This window comes from Astatotilapia calliptera, chromosome 22 (genome assembly GCF_900246225.1).
Source record: "Astatotilapia calliptera chromosome 22, fAstCal1.2, whole genome shotgun sequence".
Taxonomy (NCBI): domain Eukaryota; kingdom Metazoa; phylum Chordata; class Actinopteri; order Cichliformes; family Cichlidae; genus Astatotilapia; species Astatotilapia calliptera.
In genome coordinates this window covers 23,893,914-23,919,974 of record NC_039322.1, presented here as the reverse complement: position 1 = coordinate 23,919,974, position 26,061 = coordinate 23,893,914, and the positions used below count along the sequence as shown (strand labels likewise).

Here is a 26,061-nt window from a genome sequence, read left to right as displayed (position 1 = left end):
AGATCTACATGGAGGAATGGGCCAAAATACCAGCTACTGTGTGTGCAAACCTGGTAAAGACCTATAGTAAACGTTTGACCTCTGTTATTGCCAACAAAGGTTATGTTACAAAGTATTGAGTTGTATTTTTGTTATTGACCAAATACTTATTTTCCACCCTAATTTACGAATAAATTCTTTACAAATCCTACCATGTGGATTCATGGATTTTTTTTTTTTTCACATTCTGTCTCTCACAGTTGAAGTGTACCTCTGGTGCAAATTACTGACCTCTGTCATCATTTTAGGTGGGGGAACTTGCACAATTGGTGGCTGACTAAATACTTTTTTGCCCCACTGTACTGTTTATAAGGTGGGTAAAACCTGCAGTCAGCTGAGACTGGGAAAGGTTTCTCCCACTGAAAACTCTTCATCCAGATGAACAGAATCAACTTTCTGGGATTTCCTTACCTGGATGGTTGAGCATACATCAAGACTGTCCAGATGGGTCATTCTTTACATGCATGTGTGTCTACTCTGCACTGATTAAACAGCACTGTGAAGGTGTGGCAGAGCTTCATACCCACCAGGGGGAAGTATTGTGTTAAGGTAGGGTCAGCAATGAGACAAATGCTGCCATTTAAAAAGGCAAGTGGAGTACAATACAGGCTTTAATGGTCCCTTTACTGACCCCTCGGTTTCTTACAATATGTCAGTATGTGATGGTGAAATCACTTTTGAACTCACAAGCTTCACTGCCTTTTAGAGCTTCATTTTGAGAGACGCTCAAGTAATAAGGAGATATGTCTTTAACAATGAGAGTCAAAATATGCCCTCACGTGTCTGTGGACTATGAATATCTGTAGAGACGACACTTTATGTGAACTCTGTCAAGAGATCACGAAGTCAGATGATACAGCGAGCAGGAAAACGGGCGCCTGTGCATGTGTCATTCCAGGATGGCATCCTAACAGAGGGCCGTTTGTCTGACTCATTTTCACTCAGAGCAGTGGTCTTAATGAGCGCCTTCTTCAGTCTCTCAAAACAACCCTTTGCACTTTGGCCCGTGTCATCTGACAAACAGGGAATTCTTCTTCTTCAGCTTTAAAGAATACACTAATTCTGCAGTCAGTGCCACGAGCAATCATCCGCTGTGCCTGCAGTAGCTTATTCGAGGAACAGTGTAACACATCGTGCTTCGTGGACAGTTGAGTGCAATGTTCTCTCACTTTGATCATTTCCACCCATGATTGCGTTGATATGACAAAACTGAGGGAGGATGCCACCGTTTAGCCCACTTTAGCCACACCCCTGTGTTGGTGAACCCTGTGGCATTAGCTTAGCAGAGCATCTACTGTTATTTTAGAGAAAACAGAAAATTCTTTGCTTGATACAATGGATTAAACTTTTTTTAAAAAAAGAGAGTGAGTCTGTAACTACATCTGTAAAACATCCATCCATCATCCACATACAGAGATGCGTCAGGGGAAACTCGGGGTTCAGTATCTTGTAGAGACTGATCAAAATATCGATGGTATTGATGTCGGTTCAACACTAGCATGATATGATTAATGCTGTCCTCCAAGTTCAGTATGTTCAGTACTTAAAAAATCACAGTGATTTACAGGTCTTTAAAATATGACAAACTCCTGTTCCCTACATAAGATGGTTTGTAAATTAAAAGTATCGGTATTGTTTTCACCAATACTGACTGTATTCACTTGGTAACAGATCAATATCAAAATGTGGACTATTGCACAGCGATAATATCTCACCAGAGGACATTTTGAGTTACATTTTGGATCAGGCAGGGTTCGAACCCCAGACCTTACAGTTGTCGTCAGTACACGCGGATCGTGATATTTCGTGCATGTACAAGAACACCATTGAGGTTACTTAGTAAAATTGACATTTTCAGGCCCAGATTCTCGACTTCGGCAGCCATTAGCTAGTCTAAACTAAAAACAACAACTATACTCTTTTATAATAAAATATACGCGCAGTATATTATGAAGGGAAGGTAAATTGATGACAGCGAATCCCTTTAAATTCGCACTCACGCGCACGTGACCACATACCCCCAGCTATCGGGAGCGTGCGTTTGGCTCACACCCTTCTCTCCTCCCCTAGGGCGGAAGTAGCTGGCTCCATTTCTCCTCCTCAGTCCGATAAGAGCAGCTCGAGGAGCTGCAAGCCCAGCAGCACGCGCATGAGAGCGCACAGCTTGTTTTTAATTTGACTTTTTTTAAAAAAAAAATTCATCCGAGAATAAAAGAAAAACCAGCAGCAGCACATTAAAGGTCCAAACTGTCGCTGTACCGAGTTTCACCTGGTTGTAAGCCACCGTTCCCACCCCCACCCCCATACACCGAGCCGGGGAGAAAACCCTGCGCATTCCTCCACGCAGAACCCGGAGGGAGCGACCAGCAGCGGGGAAAGGTGAGCTGGAAGGGGGCCTCCTCACAAGGTGGGCCGGTGAATTCTCCCACACTGGGGATAGACGCGCTGTCTTGTGGTCTGGCTTTGTTGGAGGCTCGCTGTGGTTGTTGGTGAACCCTCGGTGACCAGAGGCACGCTATGATACCCTTGCTTTGATGAATAATTCAAGCTCTCGCGGTCCAAGGCTCGCGCTGCGACAACCATACGACCGTTGGCCGCCTGAACGGATCCCGACGGTCAGCCACACCGGTCTGAATTTGGAGGCTTAGCGATAACGGAGAACTAAAGGGAAAAAATTTGAGGTAGCTACTCGTCCGGGTGCTGCTTTGTAGCTCTGTCCTGTAGTCATGTTGCCGATCTGGTGGGGGAGGAGAGACCGAGCCCCCCAGCCGACCCAGTATCTTTCCATTTTCGGGTTTATGTTATGAGCTATCCCGAACAGCATCGCACTATTTTTCTCCACGGAAGCACCAGCGTCGTCTGTTGCTGAATGCTGTATTTAAAAGGAGGACTGTCGGTTCTGCTAAAGAGAGAAAAAAACGCCTCACACAACTGATTTAAGTATTCTGATTTTTCATCTGATCTCACAACTGTTTTTGAATAACTTTATGAATAAGTGGCTACCTCCTTGTTTTGTTTTTTGTGGCAAATCTTTCTTCCTTTTTCATTTTTTAAATCGTTGAATCTACCTCAAACACCACATTAACGCGGAGAGATAATTATCTTCTACACACCCCAAACGGGCTGATGTGTCTCCAAATGAATACCTCAGCCTCGTCGTCGTGCATGTTGTAAACTGAGCCCAGTTTTGGTGACGCTGCAGATGGCTTCGTTTCCCGACTCGGACCTGCAGACGTGCCCGCTCTGCAAGGAGCTGTGCGGCTCTTCTGCTCCCATTTCCTCCAGCTCTTCTACCTCATCGTCTTCATCTCACACCTCGTCTTCCTCCAGCCAAACCACCAAGAGGCTCCACGTTCTGCCGTGCCTGCACGCCTTCTGCAGGCAGTGCCTGGAGGGACAGCGCAGTCCCGGGGACCCGCTGAAGCTGCGGTGCCCCACCTGCGACCAGAAGGTGTCCATCTCAGAGGCCGGAGTGGACTCCCTGCCTTCCTCCAATTTCCTCTTCAGCAACCTGCTGGATGTGGTGGTGAGCTCAGAGGAGCAGATCCAGAACAAGAATGGCCACCACCACCACCACCACTCCCGGGGAGGTCTGGGTGGAGGCTCCTCTGGCTTCAGTCATCCGTCACGTGGAAGCCTGTTGCACTCGCACCACCTGGGAGAGCCTCAGTGCAGCTCCTGCGACGAGGAGAACCTGGCCACATCCCACTGCCTTGACTGCCAGGAGTACCTGTGTGATAACTGCGTGCGAGCACACCAGCGGGTGCGACTCACCAAAGACCACTTCATCGAGCGCCTGGGAGAGAACCTCCATCTGAGCAGGGTCAACGCTAACAGCAACGCCAGCCAGCCAGGGATGTCAGTGTCCCTCGCCCAGTCCCTGCAGAACAATTTCGCGCTGCTGTCCCTGTTCCAGGATCGCATGAGCTACTGCCAGCACCACGACAGCGAGGTAAGTCCAGCACTGGGGAGGACAAACACTCATTCATAGTACCAGTATGTTATAGATACTGGCTAGTTTTTAGTCTCAGTATGTAGTATGGAGTCATACTGGGGGGCCATATGGCCTTGGATTCAAAGGGAGCTAACTGGCTCTTCACCTAGTACCCTGGAGATGAACAGGCACGTGTGTTAAGCTGGATTTTCTCTCTCTCTCACACACACACACACACACACACACACACTCTCTTGCTCTGTGTGTACACAGAGTCTGGTTAATCTGTACCACACCATCCATTCAGGGCAGACAGAGGCCCCTGTAGTAAGTGCACACATGTTTCTCTGACTGTTAGAAGTTCTTGGCTTTGGACATGCTGTGGAGATCTACTTTTGCTCTGGTAATGGGAAAGACAAGTTGGAATTCTCTCCTTGTGCGCTGTGTGATCTGGGCAGAACTACAAAGGCCCGTCAAACAGGAAAACAGCTTTTTCTTGGTAGAGTCATATGGTCAGGAAGAATAACAAATAGCACCAGCAGGAGGTCTTGGAATGTCATTTTTGACCCACTTCTGGTTTCTGTTGAGTTGCTTCCAAATAGTTCTCACCGCATCTTCTAGAAACAAAACGCAGTTTTGCCCGAGCAGGTCAGCAAACCGGTTGATTGAGAGTGGTCAGCAGATGCAGACCAGTGCAGAATATCACCCGGTACATTTACCTGCATTCTAGTAAGTCACTTAATCAAACAGAATAATAGACTGCAAATGTTAAAGCAGAGCTAACTTTTTCACATAACCAATAACAGACGTGGGTTGCACATCAATCTTTTAAGTTGCAGCAGCATGTGTAGCCTTGTCCCAGCAGTTAAACGCTGTAGACGCCGCAGGATGCCATTCATTGTTAACAGAACCTTGCAATGACTTAAGGCTCGCTGTGCACACTGAGAATACAACGCTGAGAAATAAAGGGTTTGACTTTATGAAAATGTGCCCTTTCATGACCAGACGGCTATTTGCTTTGTTCTAAACTGAAGCAAATTGTCATCACCATCAGCCAGAAGGTGATGGTGATGTCTTTTTATCTTTGTTTTTGTCGTCATTTGTTGCTGATTTTTGTTAAATAACAAAAGTAATTGACTTGTTTTATGGTTTGAACTTGCCATGAGACAAGTTTTAACTAATATGGGATTGATGTGATGCAGCTAACATCAGTAAAGGTTATTTGTCAATATCGGTCTATAAGGCCAGTATCGGCCAATAGAGATTGAAAATGTGACGTCATTCAGGGGTAAAACCGCAAAGGATTCTGGGAACTCATGGCAAGAGGTACTAGCGCACGCAGGCTTTCAATTGAAATTGGTTACACAGCGATAAAAAGAAACAAAAAATGGCAAGAAGCTGTTGTATTATTAACTAGCGGTCGCATGTCAGCCACGGGAAGCCGACGGGTAAAGAGATCAATTGTTATCGGATTACGTCGTTGAAGAGAAATTGTTCGAGCCATGTTTCCGAAGTAACAAAGAGCCGAGGGATGGCCTGGATTGCAGCCATTCAACGACCAAATATAACGTCCCATAACACTCCAGCTCACAGGTTAGTCTGCTCCAAGCATTCCCACAAAGGTCAGTGTTTTTTAGCAGTTAATACGTCATTTTTCTTAACATAATTGGTGATATAGGTTACAAGCAAGTCTGGCGCTGAACAGAAATTGTCGCGCTATGCTCCTGTGTTTATTGTGCATAAATAGTAAATTGTCTTGACACAATATTGGGTTTCGCTTCTGTTATTATGGTACATTGACAAAAACATATACTTTTATTCACAGGATAAAACAGGTTTTTTTGTATCACTAATTGCCCAGTACAATTACAGCATACAATATTATTGTCACTGCTACATATCTGTAACGCGTACCAGAAGGTATTTCCACTATTAATTAATTACTGTTTAGCTCAAAGTTCCCATTAATAAACTGTTAACGAATGTGTATTTATGAAGACGATTTGTGAGACTGGTAAACTTATGATACGTACGATGATTGTCCATTGGTAGCATTTAAGCATAAGAAAAAGAATAAGAATATGAAACCTTGGATAACTAAGGGTCTTGCAAATGCGTGTAAAAAGAAAAATAATTTATATAGGGATTATATAACACATAGAACAAAGAATGCGGAAATGAAATATAAAGTTTATAAAAATAAGTTGGTATTAATATTGAGGAAAGCCAAGAAAGACTACTATAAAAAACCTTTTCAGGAAAACAAGAATAATATTAAGGGCATTTGGAATATTTTTAAGGAGGTATTGGGTAACAAGAACACACCCTTAGATCGGCCTAATTATTTTATTAAGAATAATCAAGTTGTCGAAGACAAGACTGAAGTAGTAAACAAATTCAATTCCTTTTTTGTAAATGTTGGACCTACTTTAGCAAATTTAATTAGGAAAAATGACGATCCAGAATATCAGGAAGCCTGGAAAGGAGATAATAGAATGGTTAATTCCATATTCTTGGCTGATATTACCATAAAAGAAATGGTAGCAATTGTAGAAAATTTTAAAAATAAAAAATCTACTGACTGTGATGGTATAGACATGGTTATAATTAAAAAGACTTTAGATTGTATAAGGATTCCTCTTTGCTATATTTTTAATCTTTCGCTACAATCAGGAGTATTTCCTGATCGAATGAAAGTGGCAAAAGTGATACCCTTATATAAATCAGGAGATAAGCATAGTTTTAACAATTATAGGCCAGTGTCTCTTTTGTCACAGTTTTCAAAAGTGCTTGAAAAACTCTTTGCGCAAAGACTTGATAGTTTTATTGAAAAATATCAACTAATAAATGAAAATCAATTTTGATTTCGTAAAAATAGATCAACGGCATTAGCATTGTTGACTTTCATTGACGATATTTCATCTGCAACCCATAATAATAATAAATATACAGTGGGGGTATTTGTTGATTTAAAAAAAAAGCTTTTGATACGTTACAACATTCTATTTTGATTTCTAAATTGTATAACTATGGTGTGAGAGGAGTGGCATTGAATTGGTTAAGGAGTTATTTAGAAAATAGGTTGCAATATGTACATTATCTCAGCAATACCTCTGAAAGATTGAAGATTGTATGTGGCGTTCCTCAAGGTTCAATTTTGGGACCTAAACTTATATATTTATATATTAATGATATCTGTGACGTATCAAAAAGGTTAAATTCTATTTTATTTGCAGATGACACAAATTTTTATTGCTCTGGAGAGAATTTGAAAGATTTGGTTGAAATTATGACTTCTGAGATGTTAAGATTAAAAAATGGTTTGATGTAAATAAATTATCTTTGAATCTGACAAAAACAAAATTCATGATATTTGGCAATCGTCTAAAGGAGGATGAAGTCATTATGTCCATTGATGGAGAATTGATTGAAAGAGTTACTGAATTTCGTTTTTTGGGTGTAATAGTAGATGAAAATTTGACGTGGAAATCACATATTGACTATATTAGAAAGAAGATGGTTAAAAGCATTTATATTTTGGGAAATGTAAGAGATTTATTAGATTATAAAACAATGCGCATTTTATATTTTTCATTGTTTTTCTCATATTTTAGTTACTGTGTTGCAGTTTGGGGGAAAACATATGAGAATACTATAAAACCTCTAAACTTATTACAGAAGAAAGTGATATGAATGATTCATAATGTTAAATATAGAGAACATACAAATAAATTATTTATAAAATCAAAATTATTAAAATTATACAGTTAGCTAGGACTACACAAAGATTAATGAGTCCAACGGTTAGGGGTATACGACTGTGGAACTCTCTTCATTATAATTTAAAGAATTGTATAAGTTTACATTGTTTTAAAAAGTGTTACATGCTTAAAACGATAACTCAATATGAAGAATGCGAATGAAATTGGAGTTCATTGAAAATGGATCCATTATAATTTTTTGTTTTATTTATTTTAATTTTATTTTCTCCTTGTTACTATGTGGAGTGGTATATTCTGATTGTAAATTGGTCATTTGGTTTGGGTTAGGACCGGAGATAAATGTTAATATTAGTTTGTTCCCTGATTTTTGGTGCCCACTTGTAATATAAGTTGGAATGTAGATAGGGGGCAGGGTTTAATAAGAATATTTTCTTCTTCCTGCTCCTTTTCACACATGGTTGTAGTGCTTTATTGATAGAAAGTGTGGTTGGTTTGTTTGATTTGTTGTACCAAGTGTTAAATAAATAAATGAAAATGAAATGAAAATGGTCTTTCGTTCTACACGGTGCATTTCAAGGTCCTGTACCCATCCGTCGGTAAACTGTACCTGGGCTTATTGCAGTGACCTGAAGTTACTAAACTTCATGAGTGTATGCACTCACTCCAAGAACCGTATAATTAGCGTGGTGAAAGTTGGGCAGCACGCTAACGTATTTTGTCCACTCTGTGTGCTCGTAAGGGTCTAACCCTTTCACTCCTTTGATTTTTTTCTTTTTTTTTTTCCTCGTGTCTTTCTTTGACTTTTCATCAAGTCTGTCTTTGTACGGACCGGCATTGTTGCTCTTCTTCATTTTGTACATAACTTTTTTGGGGAGCAAAGAAAAAGCAAGAAGGTATTGGAACCGGAGAATGAACGTTTTGCGGTGCTGCAAATGCTCTCATTTGATGCGGTACTTGGATTGTTTTGCCACGAGTTCCCGGCATGCAATGCGCGAAAGTCACGTGGTCTGTCAATCTCTATAGTTATTGGCCCCTAATTGTGAGTATAAGAACAGAAATATAAGAACAGAAATGCATTGGGGACTGTTGTTTCCATTGTTTCCAAGATGAACCTTTTTATGAGCAAAACACACACAAATCTACCATCATTTCACACACGAAAAACCCAACTGCAGTTCCTTGATTGGCCATTTGAGGCCAGCTCCAAAAATAAGTCTCTCTTCATAGAGTCTCATGTTAAAATGCATTTAAAGCAAATATAAACCTGTTTATAGTCTGGCTTAAAACACATGTTTGGTCTCTATGAGTGGTTTAACCCTTAATAACAAATGTAGGAGGGGGATATTTAGAATTTGCCAAGGCTTAAAGTTAGGGGTGTGGCTGTTTTCCCAGTTCTCGGCTTGCCTAATTTGAGCCAATGACCTGCACGTATCAGCTGTATTTGTGCTGTTGGTGCCTTTGGAGCATTAGGGTGGTTAGCCCAGTTTTATTTGCCGGAGGTGATGAAGGCTCCTGTGCTGTGTGTTAGTGTGTCACAGGAAATAAATCCATGACAAGCAGGGAGAAATGGTGGCTGTCACAGATGATTGAAAAAAACAGCCTGAAAATGCTCACCCTCTACGTGCTGTGCCTGAGGCCCCCCAGATACCTAAGGGGAAAGCCTGTCATTAGTGCTCAAAAACTTCTCAGGGTGTGTTAAGTGCTCAGCCTTAAAGCACCCACAAGGCGGAGGCTTGTGAAGGGTAAAAAAGAGAACAAACAGCCTTAACCCTCTCTGTTTGAAACAGATGTTAGGAAAGTCAAATGTTGCCATTTAATTTTGCCAACAATAATGTAACAACACAGGTAATGTCTCCCAAGTAAAGTATCAGTTTAATGACTTTGCCTCCCCACCATTAGCGCTGTTTAGCTCAGCTTCCTCTTGCTTTACTTTTAGCTGTTTACTGGCGTGAGTGGGGTTCAGTTACCCGGTGTTCGTTAAAATGTGTGAAATTTAAGTAAATGGGGCAGTGTTTAAAAACGTAACCCAACTAATCACTAAAGCCCAGTTCAAATTTCCAATTTAATTTTCCAATTTAAGTTTTTTTTTTTTTTTTTTTTTTTTTTTTTTATTAGAATAACCCCTACCCCCGCATACCCCCTGTCCATTGCCAGTAAGTAGGTGGGTTCAGTTTTCCAGTAAGGGCTTATTTCCCATTCACTTACTCAGAGCTTCAGCCCTGGGGGAGGGAATGACACAGGAGCAGGCGAGTCTTTCTTTGCCTGCAAGCACTGAGAAAGCTGAGACATTGTCCAGCATCCAGGACTGTGTCTATCATATCTTAAACTTTCATCAACTGCCTAGTCTTTCTGACTGACGGGAGAAACAATTTTAGCTTTTTTATAGTTGGTCGTTTTTCATCAAAATCAGTTTCTTGTGTTATACTAAATCCTGTATACTAGTCTGCCTTATAGTTTACACGAAACCCATTTGAAAGACAATTTCTTAGGTTGTCTGAGGTAGGGGATTGGTTTCTTTGCTCCATATTATCATTGCTGATCTATTAAGAGTTGGAAACCTTTTAAGAGTGACAACATGATTTTAATATCTGGCAACAAAGTATCAATAGGAGATAATTTGATGTAATCGCTGAAGTGATAAATTTCACATCTTTTTTTCTGTCATCCAGTTACTGACATTTACGGCTTCACTTGTGCACAGTGAGTCAGTATAGCTTCTTCATAAACCACATATAGTCTCGTACAGTTCTGGGTATGAGAATGTAAAGGCCTCTCAATACTCTTATACAGCAAAGTTTTAATCAGATGTTTATGTACTGTAATTGTGTGCATCATGGGAGCTAGTTACTGATCACGGGGCTCTATATTTGAATTATCCTTTATAAATAGACATGTACTAGAGCAATAAAGGTTTTCTGCTTGACCGTCTGCAGAATATATTCTGACTAGTTGCTCCCTCTCATGTAAATCCAGATATTCATGTTTGTCTGGCGTTCAGCTGGCCATCAGCTGTAGGCTCTGTGTGTATTCAGGTGTAACTCTTAGCAGAAGTCGAGAGGTGTTATGTGCGGCTTTTGCCTGGGCTAGTTCTTCGAGGCTGGCTTGGTCTGCGAGGGCCCTCAAGAGTTTTTCTAGGAGCTGTTCCATCTGAAGAGTTAAGCAAGCCCACTGAGGTACTGTTTTGAGCTGTTCTGAGATTCAAGATGGCCATTAAGAGGCAAAACTTGACTCCAGAAGGACTTCTGATAATATGTGCTGAACTTCCAAACTCCCCCAGAAAACATTCTGAAGAACACTGGTTCAGGCAGCGGTTTGGTTTGGAGAAACACTAAAAGAAATGATGCAGTGCAGTCTGCAGGCCAGGTTTGGTGTTAATTGTAAGCAGCTGATGCTTCTTATTTCGACTGTTTGTACTGGCAGCTGCTGACGTGCAGTGGGAATCCTGTCTGTTGATACTCTGTGCATGATCAGGTTTTTCAGCCTCTTCAAGCATTGTAAGAAAAGATGTGATGGTGTTGGAGAGACGTGCTGAAACCCTCACTCATGTTTAACCTCATTAGCTGTAATGGAGAAAGCCACCCCTCTCCCCCTTTAAAGAATCCGTATAATGAATCTTAATTTGCTCTGGCTTGAGTTTTCTTGCCGTTTGCATATTTACCCTACTGGTTTAATCTACAGATGACTCGTTTAAGGTATTTTGGCTACAGCTTGGATTTGATTGATTTCCAACTGGTGGAATTGCCAGTGAAGAGTTGTGGATGGGAGACAAAGCTCTGTAGGTCGTAAAGGAAACTGGCCACACAGTATAAGATGTGATAGACCGGTCCATGCATACTCGCTAAGAATTGTTCACAAAAATCAAAACAGCTTTTTTTGAAATCTGGCAACAAGGGAAATGGCTACAAAAACAACACCACAGTGACAAAAAGCCACAGACTGAGCAGCAGATATATCATCGCCTTGATGTCCACCTTTGTTGTCGCGTTCGCGTTACATATTAATTGCATCACAGGACGCTCGGCTGCATTACTATGATGACGACCACGCACATTATGCATGTGGTACTCGATTGTTATGGAAAAAGAGTCGATCTGAGTAGGTTGTAATTTAAAAGGCGCTTTGTGGCGTTCCAAAAGCATGTGTCCAATAAGGAAGTTGAAGAGCACCTTCTGTACAACGTCAACTGTCACAACATTGCTGAAGGGTGTTTCTCTCGACTCTTCTTGACTTCTACCGGCTGTTATAAATGACGATACTGATCAATCGTCAAATGGCTAATGTTAACTGGTTTGCACTGCAGATATTCCACATTTCAAGAAAACATGTGGTAATATTAACATTTTATTTAAATTTAGTTATCATTTAAAATGTAAAAAAAAAAAAAAAGGGAACATCATTTTATTCATGTTTGCAGGCAGCAGCACTTGTGAGTGTGAGCAAATCAAGAGCACTTTCCATCCTCCTTTTCCAGGTAGCTTCAGGTGCTGATGACACACCGTCTAATTTGAGGTGTGAATCTTCTCAAACAGTGCCAACAGCAGTATCACATTGCAATAGTAGTGACTCAGCATTATATCCAGTGACACAGCACTGTCAACTACGCCTGTAGTTGTAGTGTTCTGGCTGAAAACCTCAAATAAAAGTACAACATGGCTGTTCCACAGCTAAAAGAACACAATCTTGTTATCAGTCAGGAATGCACTGATATATGAATATTTTCTGCCTGGGAGGTCATATCTTGGGTGAAGCTTTTTAACCAGCTCTGTTCTTTCACTGTTACTGCATCAGTAATGTCCATCAACTTTTTGCTCGCAAATGCTGCAGCATGCTGATATTGATTGATTTATGAGGAAAAAAAATAAAATGCGAAATGAGGATGTAAAGATTTAAATTTGTGACTTTGTGTATGCTATCCTCTTGTCAAGAAGATGGTGGAGAAACTTGGGTTAATGAACTGTGGTCATCCAGAGTTCTTTTTTTATGGCTGAAGCTTTCTATGACTTTATTCTCTTCCTCTAAAAGAAATCTAACTTTAAAACTTGAGTTTTAAATTGCTCTTAATGCTTCTGGCTGGAGAGCTGGTATTGCTGCACTATAGACGACGGCCAAGTGAATATGTTGGTCTACTTTAGCAGCATAAATGCCCCTGCTCCTAATCTGGACTGTGCAGAGAGTGTCCCACGCTGCGTCTGTGTGTTAGTGTGAAGCAGCAATGGAAAATTGGATTACATCGAAGGAGTGCCCTCTGCTTGCTGTGGTGTCACCCTCCAATACCCAAATACATATGGATCCTGGTCTGAGAGAGGGATAATGGTATGATAATCCCACAGAATGTCACCCTGTGCTTCAAATTAAATTGTTGTCGCCATAGCTACGTGGGTGGTTGTGCACGTGCGTGGTTTTTCAGCAGCACACGCCCAAATAGTCTCGGGGGTTGGTGGAGCAGCCTGAGAGCAGGCACAAAGTGGATGCTGGGCAGTGAGTACCTAAATTGTGCAGCGGTATGAGGATGAGGTGAAGTTGAACTAATTACTTTGACGGTGCTCTCGTATCTGCTCAGGGACCAGTTGGGTCAGGATTTAAAGTCAGTACTGGTGAGGAGCGTTTGTCAGGCTTTTCCACAGTTCATCTTGTTATTTGTTAAACTTTACTGAACCATTGTCATGTTCTGCCAAGGAATGTGGTCACTTAAAACACATGCATGCTCGGCTCTGTGATCCTGAGCGCTACTCCCCCCTCTCCCAGAGCTCGCTAACACAGAATGTTTGTAAGGAAACCTAACCCAACACTGACGCTGATACAAGGCCAGAGGAATTCCTGTAACTTGAGTTTATACCTCCTGGGTTCTCTTTCTCCCCCCTCTCTCTCACTCACACACACACCGGGTATTTCCTCTGTCGACTCCTGTCTTTCTCATCAGCACTCTGTTCTGAGTCAGAGACGATGACCATTATAGATGCAGAAAGTCTCCTCGGCGTGATGTAGCAGCTGTTGCTGTTGAGGAGCGAGTGATTTCTTTTCATCACTCAAAGTATCTGTACGAGTGTGGCAGCAGCATTTTCATCCAAGAGCATCTCCCATCTGTAGGTAGTTATCCTCTGAAGAGGATTTTAGTGTTTCTGTGTGTGTTTCCACACAGCCACCAGAGTTGGATTATATGAAGTTGGACTTCCAGAGTTTTAATGTGCAACATGTGCCTAGTAATTAGAAAGCATTCCTTGTTTCCTGTGTGTTGTGACTGTGTTTCATGTAGGCTAAAGGGAAGTGTGTGTGTGTTGACTTTGAAGTCCATTCGAGGACTTTGGGCCATATAAATTTAATGGATAGAAAGGAAGGCATTTATCACATTCTCTCTGACAACTGGATTTAAAACCCATTCAAAACCTGGAGCCTGCCACTTCCTCCTCCGTGGCTGTGTCCAAATGGGGTTTTAATTGGCCATTATTTGACCTCACTCGGTGGGATTGTGTTGTTAACACATTTGACTTTATTTGGGTAACACTGCACAGCTTCCAGTCATAATTTGTCCACCTCACTTTATTTAGTCTTTAGGCTTTAAGCAGGTGTTTGATGCAGTTGCGGTAGTTTGCATGCTTTGTTGTTACTTTTGGATGTGTTTTCCATGACCTGCTTTTTCTGAAAGATTGCACATTTGTGCAAGTGAAACACTGTGTGATAACGCTGAGTTGTTCAACACAAAAGGCAAACCAATCACATTTGCTACTTACTCTGGCTCACATTCCAACATTAAAGGTTTCCTCTTCCAACAAAAGAGAACGTTTATTAATCATTAAGATGTTAAGTGTCCTCCTCCTCCATGCCTCCAAAACAGAAGCAACGCTAACATGAAGAAGTAATCTTTGTACTGTACCAACTGGATTTGACCAGTGACTAACGTGCTTTCTTTTTCCAATAAGTTAGAAAAAAGCTGATATACACATTAGTTGTAAAAATTAAGAGAACTTAAGAAAAAAACCCCCACAAACATTCAGAATAACCCAAGACTTTCTTTCAGTCATTTGAATGTTTTATATTAAGAATATGTGTAGCAGGGAAGCTGTAGCTTTAAAAGAAAATAGAAAAATAAGTCTTAATCCTTCCTTCATAATATTAGTTTTGGGCTAGTCTGTATTAGTATCTTAGCCTTTCATACGTAAGAGTAGCTAATTGCCTGATTTGTGGTGATTGCTAGGGCTTCTTCAGTTTTTGAGTGATGGCTCTGTGCTTGAGGAACACGTGCACCAGTTTTTGATGCAACTCACACTTCAGGTCTTACTGCCACTTCACTTTGTGACATTATTTGCAGCCTCACTCACAATGAATCTCTCAGCTTTCAGGGCTGATGTTGTGGTGTGTGACAAATCAGATGATGGACGTGAGACCAAAGAAGGGTGACTGCAAAGAAAGGTGGCAACATCAGAGCATAAGTAATGTGCAGAGAACTGGCTACAAAAGTACAGAAAGTAAATGCTGAATAACAGCTAGGATGGCGGGCTGACTGTGAACATTGTGTTTTTGTAACCAGTGTCAGAGTTTATTAAATACGTTGTGAATATTTTCCAGCAAATGAGCTTTCAAGATAACAGTTGAAGCCTTATGTTAAGAAAAAGAGGGGAAGAGGTGGCTGTGACGAGCTGAGGCTCATGGAGCATGTGGGTTGTTTATTAGGCAGAACGCTGCTGCACATTACATCCTATTCATTTAATTCCTCTTTTCTGCCGGCTTGCGTTTCATAATTGTATTGTTGCGATTATTCCTTTTATCTGCCCCGTCTCTGTGTCATTACTTCAGTTTATTTATTTATTTATTTTTAAACTTCACTGCTCCAGTGAGCGCATCACAATCACTCACATGCTGTCCATGCAAAGGAGGCCAGCTGACTGTGGGTTTTTCCTTCAGCGGGGCTGTCCAATCAGATCGTTGTATTACAGCCACCGCCCTCCGCGTGTTGTAGCTGGCTAAGTTTCAAAACATCGGCAGGAGTGTCCGTGTGCATGTTGTGTTCGTGGCAGCGAGCCAACGGGGGTTGCCACAAGAGGGCGGAGCAGCGGCCGGTGGGGGTGGGGGCGAGGTGTTGAGAATGAGGAGAGAGAGAGAGAGAGAGAGCAATGGTGGGAACAAAGAGGGGAGGGAGAAACTTTGTGAACAAGATATGCAGAGCGTTTTCTCAAAAGATAAGAGTAGGTGTCTGTGATTTGCATCGAAGGACCTTTGTCTGCCAGATGGCTTTCCAAGGATTGCTGGGAATGTTAGGATCAGTTATTCCTCAGATTATCCAGCCCGAACATACCAAAGTGGCTTAGTGCTGATGCTGGCTGGTTAGGCTTTCATAAGTGGAGTAACTCTGCTGATCTTCCTCTAGTTTTCTAATTTAACTCCAGCACATGCTGAAGTTAGTTTGCTCACTGAAGGATGACTGATGCATAAAATCTGCCTGGTGTAACAGCCTGTTTGAAGAAAAAGGACCTCTGCTGTAGCTGAGACAGCTTTTTTTTTTGCACTTCACATTGTGGCCTCTAAGTCATGTCTTAGTAAAGGAAGGTTTCGTGTGTGTACGTGCACATGCTTAACCTTATGTCCTGACGTCTGCTCCTGCCTGAAGTGTTGCAATGGGGTGTGCTGCAATTCTGGACTGGTAATCAAGTGTTTGGAAGTTTAAAACCGACACACTTTCTAAAAATGATAACAACAGTATTTATTTAGCTTTTTTTGCCTCTTTGTGATTGTGTGAAATATATTTATTGCTGAACTTTGTTTTACATAAAAACATCTTTCAAGTGAAGTCCAGTATAACTATCTTTAAAAGCAGTGTTTGAAGTTTTGTTGTTGTCTTCAAAAAAGAGATGAGCAGTCTGAGTATAGTAATTACATAAAGTGAGTTACTTAATCACTTGGTTACTTGAAGCTTTATTTTTTCCACTGGTGAATAAAACTGCCTTTCACAAATTCACACTGACATGTGACATCAGCTTCTAGGAATTTTCCTTTTCGCTCTGACCTTTTCTGTCTTTGTGTTGACAGGCAGTTAAAGAAAAGAGCACAGAGACCTGAGGCGATGACACAGATTAACAGAAGGTCTCTATTTAAATGATTCAAGCAAGTCCTGTTGTACTCATGCGTCACTTTTTGAACTTTGGAAACCATTTCCATTTAAAAGATGTTTTAAATGAATTCAACTTTAAACAGATTCATTCTGGGTTAAAATGTTCATGAGTTTTCTCACAGAGCTCTTACACACTGTTGGTGGAAAAATAAAATACAGGAGGAAACGCGTTTGGATCACAGCTGTTTTTTAAAATTATGAAATTAAAGTGTAAACTTGCTAAATCTTGCTGGCTTCAGCTTACTTCAATTTACTTCAGTTGAGTTTAAAATGATAGTATTTGTACAAATTAGAGGAGGCTGCACATGCGGACATGCAGTTGCTAGCAGGGCTGTGAGTCGGCCTTCTAGATGCTGGAGCTGCTTACTGTCAACAACACTGGAGACAACAATCTTCTGCTTGTGCTGCTGTTGATCATTGAGTCGGCTTTGGAGGAGACGAGGTTCTGATATACAAAGTGTCTACATAGACAGTCACCCTTTGTAGACAAATACCTACAAATTTCAGCTGTCAAACATAAGTGCTTTGTAGGGGCTGACAGAAATATGGTTGCCAGGTCTGAAAATTGCTTGGTTTTTTGTGCAATTTAATAAATTCTTACAATTTTTTCCTTTTCAAATCTCAATCTAGTTTAAAGGTCGTGTTAACAAGAGTCTCTTAACTGGTAACAAGCTGAATTAAGCCGTAAGTTTACAGATATCCAAGTGTCTCTGCCCGGCAATCTTGGCAGCAGGAAAAACTCAGGTTTTTTTTTTTTTTTTTCTTGTGTTGGTTTGTGGATAAAGCGTGTTGCGGGCTGGTCAAATGATGTGATGGTAAACTGCTTTATTGACACTACTATGCTTTGTAAAAGTAATCCAGCAGGTTAACGTCTATTCATTGTCTGGTACCAGTGGGCAGCTGTAGAAATTCACTGCTGCAATGCGTGCGCGATTAGTTTTTTGTTTTGTTTTTTGAGCAAACTTGTTTTCAGTTTCCCAAGCAGCCCTGTTTCTGTGGCACCACTGTGTGACATTACATGGCCCTCGTCCCTTCCCCCCACTCGGCTGTGCACGCAGGGAGCGCATGCATGCTGCATGCAGTGATTTTTTTTTTTTTTTTTTTTTTTTTTTTTTTTTTAAATTGGCTATTGAAGTTTGTGCCCCCCCCCCCTTCCCAGTGCATTGCATGGTGGGAAAGGGGAAACGGGATTGATCCTGCTGCTGTGTGAATACAAATACGGGGAACTTGCAGCCATTGTGCATCGCTGTTATTTCCCTCAGGAGTTAACCTTTTTGCTTTGTGACGGTGCTGCGGCGTGAAACTATTGGCATTTATTTAAAAAGACAAAAATGCAACACAACGTCAGATTCGGGTGAAAATGCACACCCTAACTCATCAGTGTATTAATCAATTCATGATTTTGAGGTTACAAAGATCAACACTAAATTTTTTTTATGTATTTATTTTTGTCATTGAATCAGTTTCTGTTTACTCCTCTTCCTCTCCAACTTCTCCTCTTTGTTTTTAGTTTTATAATTTTAAGATTTAGGATGCCTACATTTCATACAGTAGTAATAATAATAATAATAATAATAATAATAATAATAATGGATTGCATTTATATAGCGCTTTGAGGGTCTCGAAAAGCGCTTTACAATGCCACTATTCATTCACTCTCACATTCACACACTGGTGGAGGCAAGCTACAGGTGTAGCCACAGCTGCCCTGGGGCAGACTGACAGAGGCGAGGCTGCCATATTGCGCCATCGGCCCCTCTGGCCAACACCAGTAGGCGGCAGGTGAAGTGTCTTGCCCAAGGACACAACGACCGAGACTGTCCGAGCTCGAACCGGCAACCTTCCGGTTACAAGACGAACTGCCAACTCTTTGAGCCACGATTGCCTCTGTTGCTGTTAGCAATACTAACAGCTAAAATTGAAGTTCACAACACTGAACAATGATTTTGGGGCAAATTTCAGGGGTCAGACCTCCTGTTTGAACAACATTAAAGTGGTAAACATAGGTTATCATAAATGTTAAAAAGTTAAAGTTGTTTAATGATTAAATGGCTAATATTAACGCGTATTGATGTTAGTCCTTTTGCTATTATGAATTACCCAATAATAGTATTTATGATGTGTTAGCTAAGGTGTTTACCATTTTCATGAAATCGTCATTTCATTTAACATTCTCATTACAGCACAAGGCTTTTGTGAACTGTGGAGCCGAATGCAGAAGAACCAAGAAGGTATAGGAGCAAAATAACATTCAAGCAATAAAAGTGTGCAAAGATCCAGCAGTCTGGACGTGATTGGTACTTGACCCTCTGTGTCACCATGCCTTTTGGATGTAGACGAGCAGAATGTCCCTCTGCCTGAAGCCTTTGCTCGTGCCACGCATTAGTGTGTAATAAATAATGTTGGTGAGTCTGCTCTGCCTCGAGGCCTCCCCTCCAGGCTGTTCTCTGTGGAATTTACAACTTTGATGGCATTACCCACATTTCACATCTTTTCATGTTGTTCTCATTTCTTCATGGCAAGCACATGGTGCTGCCTGATGTGACATCTACAATATTTTGGACATGTCAGAATTGTCTCTAGGGCTGCCACAAACGATTATTTTGATAGTCGACTAGTCATTGATTATTTTTGCGATTAGTCGACTAATCAGATCGTGCATCCATTGGACGTAAAACGTACAGCTTATTGCGCCAGCAGCATCTGCTCTTATATAACTATCATTAGCTTACAGCTTTAAGTGTTTAAGGTATGTGCTAACTAAAAATAAAGACAAGATGGTAGTTTATTAAATTTTAATGACATTTGCAGATTGTTTCGGTGGAATTTAATAAACTCAGCCGTGTGCTCCTTGCTATCTAAAATATAACAGGACACCGGAGTATATTCTCGAGCATCTCACACTTCTGATAATCAGTTGCCTGCTTGACGTTTATTCAGCTGTGTAAAAACTATAACTTTAATCTCAGACAAACCGCTTTACTCAGGAACAAATAAAATACTGAAAAAAGCCAAACAATAACATTTTTAAGTTATCTAAGTAACTTTTATCATGTTTAACCTGAGTAGCGAAAGACGGAGGTGGGTTTGAAAATTATTTGCCGGGAGTCCGGTGTTCTCACCGGCTCTGGTGAGCCGGAAAATGAAGGGCGCATTTGTCGGAGTCTTCAAATTTGGACAGTCTTCGTCGTGTCGCTGTAACGTAATCGGCCTACAAAAGTGGGCACAGGAGGATGCGGTTCCTGAATTTGGACACAGCTACGATACCGGACACTGCTTCTTCTTTTTCGGGGTTTAACGGCAGCTGGCATCCTTGTACATGCAGTGCTGCCATCTTCTGTTTCAGTCCGTTATTACACGCTTAATTCCTACTACTTATTCCTGCATGTTTTGGGATCTTACAAAGCTTCAAACGACGCGTCAACTATTAACAATTTTCAACACCAGTGCACATGTTAAGTTTGAAAAGTGAATGTTACAGTTGGGTCTTTCAAAGTCTGCAGACTGTTAAAGCTTTGCTATCTCTTTGATAGCTTTGTTTTTTGTTTTCCATCCTAGTGATGGCCTCTCTCTTAGCCTGGCTCTACCAGAGGTTTCTTCCCGTTAAAAGCATGTTTTTTCCTTCCCACTGTTGCCAAGTGCTTGCTGATAGGGGGGTGTCTGCTATTTGGAGGTTGCTGTATTATTGTAGAACCTTTATCTTACAGTTATAAAGCGCCTCGAGGCAAATGTTATTTTGATTTGGCAATTGAAGTTCTAGTCAGACGCTTTCAAATACAAGTCCAACACCTGTAGTCATCTCAGAATATTTATGTAATTTGTAATGGGGTGACCAGGGAACAGGCTTCACCTGACCATGACACTGCTCATCAATAAATTGGCCAGTTACTTTTGAGCCTCTGAAATTGGGGCACTGTTTACTTAAAAATGACCATAAGTCCTAAACAGGTAATGCAAAGTTGTGGTGGTACATAAACACAATTACAGAGTGTCTCACTGTCCAAAAGCCTGTGGGCTGCATCTGTAAATATTTTTTTTTTTTTTTTAACTAAACTCCTTTTTAAAAAGAAAGTAAATAGTCTTTTACAAAAACTGGTTTCCTCCATAACAGCTCCAGGGGACGAATTTTGAACCTTTATTAATATAGGGTATTAGAGAGAAGACATGAAAAATGTGAGACAGCAGGGGGAAGACAAGCAGTAAAAGGACTCGGGCAGATTCAATTTTTGACATTTTTTTTTTCCCCCTTTAAATTTTAAAATCAGTGACTGTGTAATACCCCCGTCCTTTGCAAATAACTTGACACATCACTGTTTCATTAAATGTTAGCATTTAACCTCTGGGCAACAACAGGATGGCAGTGTCTCTCTTTCATGTACAATCTGTGGTCCTAACTTAAAGCCACAACTCTCAGGCATGATTCTCCTATTTCTAATAAAAACACAGTCCTTATACAGTTTAAAACTTGCAAATCCACTTCAACCGATCTCCTAGAAAGAACCTGCCTCAGACTGAAAGAGGTACTGAAGACAGAGGCAGGCTGAGAGAGAGCACTGCCTTAAAGAGACTGTATTCTGTGCAAGTCAATAATATCGATCCTTGCTCCTAGAGGCCTGGTGTTGTTATGTAATCTCCAACACTGTGTGTATGAGAGAGTATGATTCACCTCAAGGACCGTTGATGACATGTGTGGAGCAGATAGGATTAAAAATGTGTGAAGGGCCTTGCAGCGAAGATCTGCTACCGTGAAAGAAGACTCCTGTTGTTTTTCTCTTGGCCATGTTACAGCATGCACAAATGGCAGCCTGAAATAACACAGCTTTGAGGTATTGGTTTCTGAATGACCCATATTAAACTTTAGTGATGATAGAGGTGTTCAGTGGAATTGATTCCCTCTATTTGTCACCCTAAATGATTATAAGAAGAGTCTTCATCTAAAATTATTTTCCCACCCGCCTTAAACATGGATTTCATTAAATAACTGGTCATGCAGTAGTCACTTGGAGGAGTTGCGTTTGATCCCTGTACTGCTGATTTGCAGCTATTCGTCAATCGCTCAACCCCACCCCACCCCACATCACCTTCCTCATCCTCCTCACCCCCTCCTCTCCAAACCAGCTGCATTCCTCGCTGTTGTGTGTCCTGTGCTCCTGGAATTTGTGAGAAGTCATCGGGGGAGGGATGGGACAGGAAAGCCGGGAAGAGGAAGGCACTGAGTGACAAAGTGGTGCCGAGATCGAAGTGAAGCACTGACGTTAACAGAAGGAGAGATTGTAAGAAAAGCACAAGAAGAAAAGGATACAACAGCCAGAGGCAGAAAGAGGAGGAAGTCTGATAAAGGGGGAGGTGTGCGTCCTATTAGATTATCCTGCTCCCCAGGGGAACAGCCAATATTGATGAATTGATTGCAGGCCCCTCCCCATCCACTCAGGTCTCCTGCTATTGGGTGCCACTGATCTGGTGTCTCTTTGGGATATGACGCCCTGTGCATATTTAATTAGCCCTCCATTACAAGCGATCGGTATTCAAGCAGGAGGGTTTAAAGCAAAGCTCAGCGTTTAGCAGCAAAGGTTAAATGACATCTTCCATTTCTGTCCTGAGGGACATTTTTGTCCACGATGATCAGTGCAGCTTTTACCTCATCTCCTGTATGTGGTGCATCCTGATAAACATGGGAGCATATTAGCAATATTTGTGTTAAAATCTCAACAAGCCCAAGACTTCTTTCCAGATTGAGTATTGATTGAGTTTTGGTGGCCTCTTGGCCGCCATGTTTAAGAAGAGAAGTGCGCTCAGGGGTTTTGAGCTCTGTTTGAGCCTCCCTGCTAGGACATGCATATGGATAACTTCTTTATCATTCAAAGCCTTTTCTCTTAAATTAGGTGTGTGTGTGTGTGTGTGACTAACTCTTATTGTGGTGCTTAATTTATTCATGCTGCTTGTCTCATTTTACCGTCGACCTTTTGTTGACTCACAGCAGCAAAACACAACGCCGACGCTGCATCCAGATTATAGTTGAGATGAGGAGTCGGGCACCGTTTCAGAAATAACATCCATCAGTAACAGGCGTGAAAACGCATATCACCTGAACTAGGGCTGGGTGATATGACCCAAAATTCATATCTCGATATTTTTTAGCTGGATGGCGATATAAGATATATATCTCGATTTTTTTTTTTTTAAGCCATAAAGTAAGAACAAAAAGAGAGTTCTTAGTCAAAGCTGTGTCCCAGATGTCACACAGGCACTTTTATTAACATACAGCACAGATGTACATGAAAAATTACTCAAAATTAAATTATGAGAATTCATTAAATAATAATGCTCCATAAATAAAAGAAAACAAGGTTGTTTTTGTGCTAAACAAAGAGCTCACAATTGTGCAGTCAAAATGTAAACTAAAAGACGCTGAGCGTAATAACAAAGACAGACAGATTTCACAGCTGCTCTGTTCCCAAGTTTTACTGCGTGACTGACAGCCTGGAGTTTGAAATCCGCTTCATAACCACGTCTCTTACAGGTGCCATTTATGGTCCTTATACACACACAATACGGTAATATTACGTTGATGCACAGTACGTATCACTCCGCGAAGCTCCTCGGTAGCCGTAATGCGCCGACAATCTATCAAGCGGTGCAGCTCCGTAGCTTACCAAAGTCGTACTCAAACATTTTTGACAGATTGCTGTATAAAATCGGTTCGCGGCCATCAAGCACAACCAGAATTCATACATAAGGCGCGCTATCAACTTTTGAGAGAATGAAAGGATTTTAGGGTTAGCGCTGTTAGCTCGTTAGCATGTTTAGCTCGTTAGCAGGTTGACGCCGTCCAGCCCCATGCATGGGGCGATGCGCAGTAACTCGTTAACGGAGATTTGCCGTGTCCGTCTTGTCGCTGCCTGCACGTGAAGCGATGGGGGAGGAGGGGGAGTTGTCTTCAGTGAAGGCGAGGCGGAGTAACGTTGCGTAGAGACAAAAGTGGACGAAAGAGAGGCAAACTTGCGGCTCCACAACTATAATTATAACGTAACATAGACTATATCGATATAAAGGATATTGTCACATCTTATATCTCGTATAAAAATATATCGATATGTTTTAAAAACTCGATATATCGCCCAGCTCTAACCTGAACATTTGCTGCTCGTGCTAGTAGCGATTTAAAATGCAAAAAAACAAAATACAGCATAGATGGAAGTCATCCAGTCAAACCAGACTCGTTTATCTTACGCTGGACCTCAGTGCATCGCCCTCATTGTATCCACTCTCTAAAACGAGCTGCTTTAGGTCCCGCCCTCCCTTTAAGCCAGCTTTCTTCTGTTTGGTTGCTCCACATAAACCGACGGTTCGAGAAGCAGATGGGTGGGGCTTTCTTTGCCAGACACAACCATATTAGCAGTATCCGAAAGAGAAGACTTGATTTTATTATTTGGAGATGAGGTTCATGTGTCAGCATGTGTGTAGCATTAAGCCCTATGTTAAACTGTTCTTATATAGCACTTTTCTACTCTACCCAAGTACTCAAAGCGCTTTGTACAATATGCCTCACTCACCCATTCATATAAGCACTTTTTTTTTTTTTCCTTTTTTATGTAAGTGCTATATAGCTATCTAACATTCACACACATTCAAACTCTGATGCATGCCTCTGAGACTGGAGTTGCTGTGGTCAGCACCCAGACTTTGGCCCCTTTGAGCTTGATGTTGATGTCTGAACGCACAGCTGAAACGATGCGTGTGCTACCTGTTTTCTCAGGTGTTTCTGTTCTTCTGTGAAACCTGCACGGTGCCTATCTGCAGAGAGTGCAGCATGGGCCGTCACATGGGCCACACTTTCGTTTACCTGCAAGACGCCGTTCAGGACTGCCGGGCCATCACCATCCAGCTGCTGGCAGATGCACAGCAGGGACGACAGGCGGTGCAGGTAGGACCGCAACCTCACTGATGATAAATTCTGTTGTTTGTATGTTGGTGCTGGTGAGGTGACTCAACACACTGTGTTGGAGAAGAATCAGAAGAACGTGATTTGAGTGCTAACTCAACAAACCCAAACAATTCAAGGACTTACAGGTAAGGTTGTCCTACTTCTGACAAAAACAAGGTTCTTGCCAAGATTAAAATATCCAAATGAACCTTTATCACTGCCTAATGAGGCTGAGTGGAAACTAGAGAGCAGCTGTGCGTGCCCCCCCCTCCCCCTTCAGGACAGAGTGACCACCTATGGGAGACAATCAGCTTCAATATGTTTGAGAGTGACCAGTCCCTGGTGCTGGGAAGCCTTAGGGGTTAGAGGTCTCCAGCTGGCCCTAAAAGAAGGGGGGGGTGGGGCTGTATGGAATGAGTTCTTTTGAGTGGGGGTGAGGGTGGGGGGGATAAGGCTGAAGGTCAAAGGGGAGGAGGAGTGGAAAGGAGTATGGGGGAGGGTAGATGAGGTATTTAAAGGATTTCAGAGAAAGGAAAACTCCCCTCTTCTTTCACAGAAGTGCAGCACTTTGCCCCCCTGTATTCACTCGCTCCCCCTCCACCTCTTTCTCCCACTCCCACACAAACACACAACACCTCTCTTCATTTACATAATTATAGATTGGGTGGCAGCTTCCTAAGCCCCCCCACCCCCAACCGAAATTCCTGCTTATACAGTGACACATGAATAAGTTGGAGGAAAAAATGTGAGTTTTATTAACACTTTAGTCTGCCTGGTCATGTTTTGGGTTTTTGTGTTCTTTGTTTTTTTTGTTTTGTTTTGTTTTTTTGTCACATTAAAAATTCCAAACAATGAGCAGAAGGATTTTCTGTGAGTAATAGTGGAATCTTCAGTTATTCACATGTCAGTCTAAATTTTGATTAAGGTAGGGGGAAGAATGGATAAATTGCAATGAGCAGTTTAAAAAAAAAAGAAAAAAAAAGAAAGTTTATAAATTCCTTTTTGAATGCCTTGTGGTCAAACACTCAGCCAATCGTAAAGTCGGGTAATGGATTAGTTGTTAGTTTGAAATGGTAACTGGCTCACAGGGATACGTCAGACACACGAGTGTTATCTAAGTTGCCTCAAAGGCGGGGTGGTGGTTGTGACTTTGGTAAACACTCACCCAAAACATGAAACACTAGCTCATTGCGCTGAGGTCACACGACTTGCTGGCACGTACTATCTATTCAGTAGAGCATGTGCCTCGCCTATCCATTTCCCAGCTTAACCTCTGTGTGACCGCGCCTTGCTTTGTACCTTAATGGATGGGTAGTTGTAGGGATGCACTGATTGTGAA

At 41.6% G+C, this 26,061-nt stretch overlaps 1 protein-coding gene across 1 annotated transcript in view; it reads left to right on the top strand.

The window, feature by feature from the left end:
• Positions 1 to 1,879: 1,879 nt before the first annotated feature.
• trim71 (tripartite motif containing 71, E3 ubiquitin protein ligase) overlaps positions 1,880 to 26,061 on the top strand; it is a 35,140-nt gene continuing 10,958 nt past the window's right edge. The window contains exons 1-2 of the mRNA XM_026156227.1: positions 1,880 to 3,991; positions 24,555 to 24,722. Coding sequence (XP_026012012.1) covers positions 3,242 to 3,991; positions 24,555 to 24,722 — 918 coding nt within the window. The 5' untranslated portion in view covers positions 1,880 to 3,241. The remainder of the gene's footprint in view (positions 3,992 to 24,554; positions 24,723 to 26,061) is intronic.